This window comes from Podarcis gaigeae, assembly GCF_964106915.1.
Source record: "Podarcis gaigeae genome assembly, chromosome: 11".
NCBI classification, from domain to species: domain Eukaryota; kingdom Metazoa; phylum Chordata; class Lepidosauria; order Squamata; family Lacertidae; genus Podarcis; species Podarcis gaigeae.
In genome coordinates this window covers 23,635,925-23,648,697 of record NC_139687.1, presented here as the reverse complement: position 1 = coordinate 23,648,697, position 12,773 = coordinate 23,635,925, and the positions used below count along the sequence as shown (strand labels likewise).

The window sequence follows — 12,773 nt, the reverse complement described above, 5'->3', positions numbered from 1 at the left end:
TGCCACAAAATGTGCAGAGTCTTTACCACACTACACCAAGCACAAACAAAACATGGTCTTTGTTGCTGACCTACTAGCAGAAAAATGCTAAACATCTGCTTTGAGTCACCAGGTGTGGTGCCTTTATAGGTTCTTACACTGGTCATAGAGACACAGCATATTTTCTGGTGGCTTCCAAGTCCAGCTTTGCAATTACAACTGAGTCCTTGTCACATAAATATAAATTAAATAGAAAACAAAATGTAACTGTTCATTCAGAAGCCCATTAACTGGTACCATATTTCTATTTTTATCTGAAAATTATCACAGTCTTATATTTTTGTGCCCCAAGACACCACTTTTTGGCCCTCCTTTATTTGGAGAAAGTTGGATACAGCGCTCAGTATTTCAAAATCACATATACAAACAGGGCTGCACTGAATGCCACACAGCTCTAAAAACTTTAGCTACCACTTTTTAAAGTTATGAATACTCTCAACTGGGACCCTCCAAGTTCTTGAGCATGAGGAGGCATTTTTTGTACTTGAACTTTTATTATCTGAATCCTTTAGAATGACCAAGTCTCCTTTACTCTTCCCTTCATTGTATGGGGAAACAAACCAGTAAGTCACAGTAAATCATAGCTTCTTGTTATGTGCAAAATGAGAACTGTGGTTCGTGACTTCCAACAAGCCATCTAGCTTAGTGTTGTTACATTAATTGACAGTGGTTGTTCAGAGTTTACAAAAGGGATCTTTTCCAGAACCACCTGGAGATGCCAGAACAGATGATGTCACTGTTTAAAGCTCTGCTTTTGAGTTGGTATCTGAATATACTGAGATTTTCTTAGAAAGCTTAGTTCGTTCTTTGAAGAAGAAATGAGCCACAATGTTTCCTACTCTTGATACACCAGTAAAACAAACTTTAATGTACTTATCTAGTGCCTTGACAGTAATCTATATTAGACTTTTTAAAAGGTCAGAAAAAACAAATCACTTAGTAGAACCTGGAATCAGCAGTCTATCCAACACAGAAGACATGAAACTGATTGACCACTCAAATTCCTATGACTTCCGTAATAGACATTTGATTGACTTGCAATGAAGAGCTAATACACCAGAGATCTAATACAATTATTTTGAGTTTTGGAAACTGTTCTAGTATTTCAGCAATGGTTTGTTTTTCCAAAGAACATCTTCAGAAGTTTTAGTTTCACTCATACTAAATTATTTGAACACAAAATGTGTTTTTGCTTGCCAGCATCCAATTCTTCCTTTACAGTACAATGTAAAGAGTGTAATCCAAAAGCTTCTACTGCTGAAGTGCTGTTGAAGGATGTATATGGAAAACTACATCAGAATGAGATCTAAGTGTTTTTTTAGTGCAACCTATTTTGGCACTTTTTAAAAGTGAATGCCTAGGATATGACTAGGACAGTCATCCTAGGTTTGGCTGCCATGAAAGGAGTTTAGCAAAATTAATTTCTTAGGAACAATGAAACATCAGATTCATGTAAAAGCTTAGGATGACCATAAGAAAATGTTGGTTCTCCAGTTTCAACTGTTGTATAACTGAAGAGTGCCAAGTTTCACACCTAAGACTGATTAACGTCAATATTTTCAAAATTATCACAAGAAAATTACTCTGAGTAGGCCCACTGAAATTAATGGGCCCAAGCTAATCATGTCCACTAACTTGAATGGGTCTACTCTTAAGCAGGACTAAAATTGTTCTGAGTCAGTGAAGTACAGCACTATGGATTGTATCCACCTAGTCCATCGCAGTTTTAATCTGAAATCTTAGGCGCAGTACTGCACCCATAGCTCAGAAACTGCTTGTGCCAATGAAATTCCCTGTCGCAAAATGTGCCTAGAACAATGGTAGTTTTGAACACTGCGTAAATGGCAAACCCGATACAAGTGGGAAGGAAATTCATTAACAGGGTACAGTTGTGAAGGCCATCTGTTTGTACTCAGTATGTTGTATCCACAGAAATATTGCCATTCTACGCAGAAGTTCCATTTAGCTCTTAATGCAGATTCCACCATGAATCAGACTATTTATTTTAACTCATCAAATCTGGTAGCCAACATGACACCTTGTAGTCATATAATGCAGGTTCTTCACACGTAAACATACATGTTTATAAGCTAAGCCCGTGTAAAGTTTAAACATGGCACTGCAAAAGTGTACAAAGATCTTCAGAGAATATTTTGTATCCAACAGAATAGAAATGCTTAGCTAGCAATATTACTTTTCTATCAACTACTGAATGACACAAGGCAAAGCCAATTGCACAATTAAGTGTAGCATGTTTGCCCAAAGAAAAGTATTAACCAATATGAACTGAATTCTAAGAATTAGCTTTTTAATCACTATGTGTATTATAGGTTACCACTCTCAGAATATAGACATAGGTTTCTAACGCTTCAAAACTCAGTTAAGATAAACAGATAAAATGCTGGATGTGGGCGAGCATAAAAGAGGGTGTAAAAGGTAAAGGTACCCCTGCCCGTACGGGCCAGTCGTGTCCGACTCTAGGGTTGTGCACCCATCTCACATAAGAGGCCAGGGGCCAGCACTGTCCGGAGACACTTCCGGGTCACGTGGCCAGCGTGACGAAGCTGCTCTGGCAAGCCAGCACCAGCGCAGCACACGGAAACGCCGTTTACCTTCCCGCTATAAAGCGGTATCTATTTATCTACTTGCACTTAGGGGTGCTTTCGAACTGCTAGGTGGGCAGGAGCTGGGACCGAAGATGGGAGCTCACCCCGCCGCAGGGATTTGAACCGCCAACCATGCGATCGGCAAGCCCTAGGCGCTGAGGTTTTACCCACAGCGCCACCCGCATCCCTAAAAGAGGGTGTAGGCATTTTTAATTTAAATACACGAGACAAAATACTTACTAATTTGTTTTCCTGCATGTATATTCTCTGTAACTTCAGGCATCCTTTAGCTATGATTATCATTCCTTCATCTGAGATCTTGTAACACTGCCCAAAATGAATATCTTTCAGTTCTCTGCACTCTGATCCGAGCTGCAAATGAAATTAACACACACATAAATATATAACACTAACATTGCCTTCAATCCATGGTGTATATATAAGCATTACATTTCTAAACAATTAGTTCAGATTTTAACTAACACATTAGCCAAGAGGCCACATTGCTCTCAAAATAGGAATTTGAATGACAGTATAGATTTCAGCAGTCCAAGTAAGAGAACAGGTGTATTAGATTTAGCCATATCCAATATGTATCAATAACCAGAAACAAACTGTATTGTGCACACCAGAAGCTCAGAATTCCCGTTATCACCACCCAAATCAATAAAACAGTCTTGCCTGTAGAAGCTGAAAAGTTGTAAAGATGTCTTTAACTTAAAAAGTTACTGTAGTTGCCAAGAAAAAACAAAAGGCTTACAGTTAGATTTCAAGGATACTATTACTAGCAAATGCAACTTAGTTTTTAAACAGTCGTGACAGTTTGACAAAGAAGGCTAAATACAATCAAACCTTGGTTCCCAAACTCCTCCGTTTTGGAACGTTTAGGCTCCTGAATGCTGAAAATCCAGAAGTAACTGCTTTAGTTTTCGAACGATTTTCGGAAGCTGAACAGCTTCTGAGTTGCGTTTGTCATTTCTTCCCATTGACTTTGCAGCCAGCCCATTGATCCTCGGTTTTCAAACTTTTCGGAAGCCGAACAGCCTTCCAGAACGGATTAAGTTCGAAAACCAAGGTTCCACTCTAGTATAGCTCTTTCTAATGTCATACTCTGGTTCACCAGAACAGAATCTGTGACTATTTGCAAAGTACATGGAAAATATCCAGCCATCACTTAAGAATGTATCTTCTTCTACTTCTTCCTCAAATTGGTAGGTTTAAAAAAATAGTAGGTGGGCAGGATAAAGCTTTTCACTTGGATCCAAACTTCACCCTCCATGCATGGAATAGATCCTTCTGTCCATGGAACACTTCTGATCTACCTGAGTGATTCAACCAGCACCACCTCCTACACTCTTCTGGATGCTCCCTCAACTTTCTAAAGCAGTTGTTCAGATTGCAAAAGGGGGCTGCAGGAGGGAGGGGAAACTGGCAAAAGTAATCTGTTCCTCAAGAACTCTGCTCAGGAAATGTTCCTGCCCATTGGGAACAAAATACTCTAAAGTACCCACTAAGATGCTATGTTATGCCCAGTTCAGACATGTTAAGCGCAGTAACTCTGATGAGAGGGAGAAATTTGTTTAAAACAGGTAAAAGCTTCACAGTGGGTAAAAGGAAGTAATGTCACCCCCCCAAAAAAGATCATAATCCACTGAAAAGAAAAATAGCTCAAAACTGTGTGGTAGGGCTAAGAATTTCACATTTAGATTCAAAATGGCCTGCAAAATTTTCAGGACACTAATAAACATATAATGTCACTAGCAGTCTGGAAATTTAATAGTGGCAGAAGTTTGAGTGGCTCAGAAGACACCCCAACTGGTGCTTGCATGCACTATTTTAGACAAAAAGCCCCAAAAAACTGTTTCCTGAGTTCTAAAACTAGGGTTTGCACATAGCACAATTAGAGCTCGTTATGGCTCATTGGTTGTATTCAGTAAGAGCTTTGGATACATAGCTAAAGAACTGTGGGTACAGATAATTTAAAAAAATGTTCTTCCATGTGCTGAGATTCCTGCATTGTAGGGGGTTGGATCAGATGACCCTCAGGGTACCTTCCATGATTCCCAGAACAGAAAATTCAACTTCTTTTAGCCCTTGATTTGTCCTTTTATTTTACTATCATATACCATCTAATGTATACCTTTGAGGTCAATGTAAACTGGAAATATAAACATTTTGTTATGACAGCAACAGCACACTCCTAGACTCCCAAGTGAACATAAAAGCGCAGCTTAAAATATTAAAATACAATGTAATTATATATATATACATATATATATATATGCTTTCGTAGATTTTCACGGGTATAGGAATGCAGGTTTTGGTGTCCTCGGGTGTCTTCCCGTGTAAAAGTTGGGGTGTCTAGGCGACGTTTCGACGAGGTCTCACTCGTCATCTTCAGGCTGGTGCTTTCGGCTTCTTGTTACTGGAACAGAGCGGGATCTCAATGTTTGAGTTCCTATAAATACTGTAGAGGGGGTGTGGTGTCTAGCCTCCAATGTTCTGGGCAGAGAGGAAGTTCCCAGGCTAGTGTGCCTTTTCTTCTTTTGTTCCTTAATTACTTGAGATATACCTTGAGTGATTTCTTGAGTGATATCCTGAGTACCACTTAGGTGGGTCATTAGGTGTGGATTAGTTGCTAAAGTCTTTGTGTCTTGACCTCTTGAACTTTGTGAAGAGTTTTCCTGAGAAGATGGCTGTATTGCACTTAGTTGTGCTTTGGCTTGGCTTCGTGTATAGGGGCGAGCTGTGGTTTTGTGGCTTGTGTCAGCCAGATCTGTGTAGGGATTGCAGGGGGGTGCAGCATCCGGAGGTGCCACCATGGATTGGCTACTGGATGGTGTCAGTAATTCATCTGTGGAGAGGGTCTGGGTTTGGGTCTGGTGTGGTTGATTGGTGTTGGCATTCTGTGTGCCTCTGGATCTGGTGTCAGTTTTTGTGGGGAGGGCTAATTTCCAGATGTCTGGCAAGCGGGATGTGTCGTCACGCTTGTTCATGTTGTGAGGGTGTTTCTCTATCTCGATGGCTTCCATGATTATTCTCTTGTGGTGATGTTCCGTGTTAAAGAGCAATTTGGAATCTGCAAAATTAATTTCGTGTCCTGTTTCTTTCATGTGTTGGAAAAGAGAGGAAGTTTTTTCTTCTTTTTTGACGGCATTCTTGTGTTCTGCGATACGTGCATTTATTCGTCTGTTTGTTTGTCCAATGTACGTGGCTGGGCAGACTTTGCAGGGTATTTCATAGATCCCTTGGTTTTCCAACTGGATTTTATCCTTGGGGTTTCTGAGGATATTGGCTATTTTTTGGTTGGTGCAAAAGGCTGTTTTGATATTGTGTTTATGGAGGATTTTGCTAATTTTATCTGTAGTGCCCTTGATATAAGGAAGGAGGGCCATGCCATTGTTTTCTTCTGTGTCTTGGTTTTTGGGGGGTGTTTCCTCACACATCTCATAGCTTCCTCACACATCTCAACAACTTACACCCCAAAATACAATTCACTATGGAAATAGAAGCCAACAACCAACTTCCCTTCCTTGACGTCCTAATCTACAAAAAACCTGATGGCTCCCTAGGACACACTATCTACCAGAAAAAAACACACACCAACCGCTACTTACATGCACAATCACACCACCACCCTGCACAAATAAACTCCGTAGCCAAGACTCTCATCTCCAGAACCAAACGCCTGGCTGACAAAGACCACTTGACAACTGAGTTACAGAATCTCTCAAATGTGTTAATTGCCAATGGATACCAGCAAAACAGGATTACGAAGCTAATCCAAAAGGAAACACCCCCCAAAAACCAAGACACAGAAGAAAACAATGGCATGGCCCTCCTTCCTTATATCAAGGGCACTACAGATAAAATTAGCAAAATCCTCCATAAACACAATATCAAAACAGCCTTTTGCACCAACCAAAAAATAGCCAATATCCTCAGAAACCCCAAGGATAAAATCCAGTTGGAAAACCAAGGGATCTATGAAATACCCTGCAAAGTCTGCCCAGCCACGTACATTGGACAAACAAACAGACGAATAAATGCACGTATCGCAGAACACAAGAATGCCGTCAAAAAAGAAGAAAAAACTTCCTCTCTTTTCCAACACATGAAAGAAACAGGACACGAAATTAATTTTGCAGATTCCAAATTGCTCTTTAACACGGAACATCACCACAAGAGAATAATCATGGAAGCCATCGAGATAGAGAAACACCCTCACAACATGAACAAGCGTGACGACACATCCCGCTTGCCAGACATCTGGAAATTAGCCCTCCCCACAAAAACTGACACCAGATCCAGAGGCACACAGAATGCCAACACCAATCAACCACACCAGACCCAAACCCAGACCCTCTCCACAGATGAATTACTGACACCATCCAGTAGCCAATCCATGGTGGCACCTCCGGATGCTGCACCCCCCTGCAATCCCTACACAGATCTGGCTGACACAAGCCACAAAACCACAGCTCGCCCCTATACACGAAGCCAAGCCAAAGCACAACTAAGTGCAATACAGCCATCTTCTCAGGAAAACTCTTCACAAAGTTCAAGAGGTCAAGACACAAAGACTTTAGCAACTAATCCACACCTAATGACCCACCTAAGTGGTACTCAGGATATCACTCAAGAAATCACTCAAGGTATCTCTCAAGTAATTAAGGAACAAAAGAAGAAAAGGCACACTAGCCTGGGAACTTCCTCTCTGCCCAGAACATTGGAGGCTAGACACCACACCCCCTCTACAGTATTTATAGGAACTCAAACATTGAGATCCCACTCTGTTCCAGTAACAAGAAGCCGAAAGCACCAGCCTGAAGATGACGAGTGAGACCTCGTCGAAACGTCGCCTAGACACCCCAACTTTTACACGGGAAGACACCCGAGGACACCAAAACCTGCATATATATATATATATATATATATATATATATATATATATATATATAAAAAACTTTCACCAATATTTAAATTTCACCTGCTTGAGTCCTTCATCAGTGAGTCGATCCTGGTTGCCCACATGTACTTTCTGCAGTTGAGGACACTGTGAAGCCACTGCAATTATAGACGTATCAGACAACTGTTTACATCTATATGCGGTATATCTTAGAAGTCCAGGACATTTAGATGCTAATATACATACTCCTGTATCCGATACATTACGGCAATCTGAAATATTGATTTCAGTTATATTCTGGCTTCTTGATGCAATTCTTTCCAGTAACTCATCGGTGACCTGTCAAAAACAATTTGAATAGGTAACATTCATATTCTCAGTTTTATCTGTATTTTTAAAGAAAAAACAAGCCTATACATTTACAACAGCATCTGTACCAAGCCAAGTTAGTACTTTCACTACAAGTTTGGCCTCCATGCTTTCCTGCTCAACTTAAATTTTAGGAGACTTTTGCTGCAAATAATGATTTTTTTCAGCACTATGTCTGACTAATGGATACCACCTCAATAGCCCCTCCAGATTCACCCCCCCAAAAAAAAACACCTGCTCATCAGATTTGCCCAAGGCTGCCACAACAGCTACAACAAAGGTATTGTTGTTCCCTTGCACTGGGAACAGATACGTAATCCCTGTTCAGATAATCAGGCTCTAAGCTTATTTAGATTATAAAAAATGTAATGCAGGTCATGTCATTATATAATTCACCATCATACTAAATATGCATCTATTCAGTCAATGAAAGCAACTTAATATATTCATGTGTGTGGTTCAACACAGGCTTTCAAGACAGCCAGTCACTGTGAATGAAGGAATTCACAAAACTCTTGTTATGTTTTCTATAAGAAATATGGACTGAAAAGTGAAACGGGTATCACTTTTATCAGAGGAAGACAAAGGAATTGTTTTAATCTGATTAAAAGAATTCAGATTTCAACATAGCTTCCTTCATACCTGCTGACGACTACTGAGATCCAATTGCTTCCAAAACTGGAAATCTAAACAGAGGTCACGCCAATATTTACAAACCAATGATGCTGAAAGACATCGCTCGTTCAAAGATAAGTTGGAAAATATCTATGAAAGAAAAAAAAGGAAGAGTTAAGAGAAAGTGAAATGCCTCAAAGTTCTTTCTAAAGACATGCCCTTTCTATCATTCTTCCAAGGCTTTCATTCTTCTAATAAGCTTTGTACAAATATATTTGTTTAAAACAAAGAAAATGGATTTTCCTCCAGCTATGAATCCCTCACTATTCCAATTTTCTACTTTCCATTAAGTAATAGAGGTGATGACAATTTTGCATGTGTTCAATTGATGCACGACCAACCTGCGGGTCCTTTCGGACCCAGAAGAGAGCAGAATGTGAGTTGGGCGGGCCAGAACGGGGCAGGCTTATGCATGCTCTGCCAACATGCACAGAAACCAGGAACGCAACACCTGTGCAAATGAGGGGGTTGCCTGTGTCTACAGTGATAAGCATTCAACTTGATACTATGAACAATCTATATACTAGGTAATTTGACAGTCCCATGCAGATGAGCAGTGCCATCTTGAGTGAAAACCTTAAGGCCCTGGTCAGCAACTAACTGTCCTAGAAAGCTGATGGGGAAGCAACTCCACCCACACCTCATAAAAATGGATTGCCAACAAATACTGTTACCACAGACATCTTTGTAACTGAAGCCATCAGCTTTGTAACTGAAAAGTTGGGCAGCATTTTTTTTGGCCGGGGATTCCATCTACCTAATTCATTTATGGAGTGTGTGTGTGAGTGTTGGTTGCAGTTTCTCTCTCTCTCTCTCTCTCTCTCTCTCTCTCTCTGTGTGTGTGTGTGTGTGAGAGAGAGAGAGAGAGAGAGAGAGAGAGAGAAAGAGAGAATAAGTCATTCTCCCCAATGTTATGGGTGTCCATTTGTAGGTGAACTTCATCCTGAGGCATAGGGAAGGCTTGGACAGGGCCCTTGAAACACTCACAGGCTCCTCAGCATTTATACATACATCACCTTCTCAGGCAACAGTCTTCCACAACATCCCCAACCCCTTTACACAATATATTCTGTGCTGTTGTCAGCCAGTGCAGAGAAAGCAGAGAGGAGCAGATTGAAAGCAGCTCCAAGACATAACCAACAGGGGCTTTCCACATTTATCATTCTTGGGGATATATCTCATAGAAAACTACCACAAACCAGGATTTTAACTTTGGTAAGCCATATACAGTGATTACTTAGTTCTAAAGCTCCAAGCTATCTATTCTTATGAAGCCTTTCCATAGGCTTTTTCAAGAGCTTAATGCACTGATGTGAGATTCAGCTATCCTGAGAATGTGCCCTGGAAGCACTCTTTGCTTCTTTACTTTTTTTTACCTTGCAGGTCAGAAATCACCCTTTCTCAACTTTTCAGACTTCCTCATTCCACCAGCTCCAGTCCAGTGTAGCAGGCTCATCTAGTACTCACACCAGTTGTTGAACCTTAACTACTCAGGTGTTTCCATAATACTGCTTTGTTTTGTTTCATAAAGGCAGGATTACTACAAAATGTGCCTCTTTGTGCTATTAAGCTATCAACAATGCTATTAAGCACTGTTTCCATGTGAACCAATTCTAATTATATCATTATGTGCAAATAACTTGGGGAAGTGACTATTCTGAATTAAATGTGACCAAGACCAAGCTCTGTCAAGAAAAGGACTTTGTTTCAATCAAGAACCATTACTATTTCACCTTCAGCTGGATTAGCATCTAGTGTTTTTAAGTAAAAACTTATGAACTTAGTAGAAACGCTTGTGCATGCAACCAATTTCCAGGATCCCCATCCACTGCCAGCCAAAACTGAAACCAAGAAAAGGAAAATTATAATTGGGTGAGGTCTTCTTGTATTGCCACCCCTATAAGGTGGTCCTGGGCACCTCTGCAGAGTAAATTCCAGGAGACGAGGACTTAAGAAATGGGCACTCTTGAGCTCTGCATGGAAAAGCACACAACCAAGAAACTCAAGAGGAGGGGGAGGCAAGGGATGCAGCGACAGGTGTCCAAAAAACAAAACAACAAAAAGGCAGGCAGCCCCCAGCCTACCTTGGCAACCTTCTACATCCCGGACACCTGCCAGCTCACCAAACCCACCTTGAGGAGGATGGAGGGCGGCAGCTGGTTGATGTCGGGCGAGGGGGGCTGCGGCTCCCGGCAGCAGTCCCCGGGGTTCTCGGGGGGCTCCTCGCAGTCCGGCTCGCGGGCCTCGCCCTTCTCCCTCCCGTCCAGCTCGGGCAGATGAGACGGGGAGCCCGCGGGCGCCGCCTCCGCCAGCCCTTCCCCATCGTCCCCGACGGCGGGGTCCTTCGGCGGCGAGCCTCCCCGGGCGCGGTCCGAGGCGCAGGGCAGCGGGCAGAGGTGCTGCTCGGGCAGCGAAGGAGAAGCGGCGGCGGCGGCAGAAACCTCGGGCGGCGGCGGCGTGGAAGCGGGGCTCCCGGCCCCTGTGGCTGGGATGGCGGCGGCGGCGGCGCAGCGGGGCTGCTTTCGGGGCGGGCAGGGGAGCAGCCGGACGCCCTTGCGCTTGCACACCATCTCCGGGGGGGCCTCGCTGCTCTCCAGCGCAGGCCCCGCTCTCCGCGCCGAAGGCGGAGGAGAGGAGAAGAGGAGGCCGGAGAGCAGCAGGCGGCGGCAGGAGAAGCGCAGCAGGCGGCGGGCGGCGCGGTCCTCGGGCGCCTTCAGAGCCGCGTAGAGAAGCGGAGGAGCAGCAGCAGGCGGCGGCGGCGGTTCCTCGGAGGCGGCGGGCGGGCTGGCGCTGTGCACCAGGAAGCAGAGCATGCAGGGCCCGCGCAGGAAGCAGCTCCGGTCCCGAGGCGGCGGTGGCGGCACTGGCACTTTCCCCCTCAGGGGTCGGCAGCGGCAGCGGCGGCGGCGGCTCCTATCCGCGGTCTGGCTGGTTCCCTTCCGCGAGAGAAAGTGGCCCATATAGGAGGCGCCGCCGCCGCCGCCGCCCCCAGCAAGGCCTTCTTCCCTCGGCGGCTTCAGCTGCGCTGCCTGGGCTTCATCGCTCGCCTCCGCCCGCCCGACCGCGGTAACGGCGGCGGCGGCAGCGGCGTCTGAGGAGGAGACCGGCAAAACTCGGAGGCCGGCAGTCACAACAAGGCAGGTTCCGGGACGTTGGAGGAAGCGGAACCGGCGGAACTTCCGGTTCCCTGACCCCGCGCGCGCGCGCACTCGCCCCAAGAGCTGCTCCGCCGCGCAACCCTCACTTCCGGGTTCCCCATAGACTCTTCCATGTGCGGGACGAGGGTGGTGTGGAGGATTGCGAGGGGAATAATAATAATAATAATAATAATAATAATAATAATAATAATAATAATAATAATAATAATAATAATAATAATAATAATAATAATAATAATAATAATAATGATGGCTGGTTTCCCCAGCCACTCTGGGCGGCTTCCAACAAAACACTAAAATACAATAAGGGGATTGAGACTTAAAAGGTGGTGTAGGGGCTGTGCTGGCAGGCGTTTAAATGTAAATGCCTGAGGGATCATTGTTACTTGTCTCTCGCTTCTTTTGTGGGTGGAAGGCATGATCATTTCAAAATGGGGGGATTCGGGCGGTACTGTAGTTGCAATTGGAGGGGGTTGGACTAGATGACCCTTGGGATCCTTCCCAACTCTACAAGTCTATGATTTCATGGAAACATTGCAACAAATGGCTTGCCTGCTGTATCTGTGGATTTTGCACCAAAAGCTATGTATTGCTACCACTTTTGCGCCACATGTGGAAGATTCTGCTTACTACAAAATGGGAACCAGATGTACTTTTGGAAAACCGTTAAGACTGCATCTCTTGGACTCTCACAAACAGCTGTCAGAGCAAAGAAGGACCCCCTATCTCCCGCTTTAAGCATGAGGACTGAGCCTATCTCTGCAGCAGCTCTGCCCCACTGTGGCATGGCGGAAGGACTGTGCCTATTCGGCTTTATCCTTCACCAACGCAAAGAGAAATTGGCCAGAAGGATGCTGTACCTCACAGAAAGGCTCAGTCATTGGGCATTTTTTAAAAAAATTCATATCTGCCATAGTCACAGGTAGTTTGGCCCTGGAATTCTTTAATGCTTTTTCTGCTGCAGTCCAACACGAAGGCGCTTTCTGATAGTCAATCTTCTAAACTTAGCCAATTTAA

General features: G+C 43.8%; 1 protein-coding gene across 1 annotated transcript in view; it reads right to left on the bottom strand.

Annotated features, from left to right (window-relative positions):
- FBXL17 (F-box and leucine rich repeat protein 17) overlaps positions 1-11,774 on the bottom strand; it is a 146,496-nt gene extending 134,722 nt beyond the window's left edge. Inside the window, exons 1-4 of the mRNA XM_083702388.1 lie at positions 10,731-11,774; positions 8,566-8,688; positions 7,636-7,893; positions 2,886-3,017 (exon numbers count right to left, since the gene is read on the bottom strand). Of these exons, the coding sequence (XP_083558514.1) occupies positions 2,886-3,017; positions 7,636-7,893; positions 8,566-8,688; positions 10,731-11,558 (1,341 nt within the window). The 5' untranslated portion in view covers positions 11,559-11,774. The remainder of the gene's footprint in view (positions 1-2,885; positions 3,018-7,635; positions 7,894-8,565; positions 8,689-10,730) is intronic.
- Between the last annotated feature and the right edge of the window lie 999 nt (positions 11,775-12,773).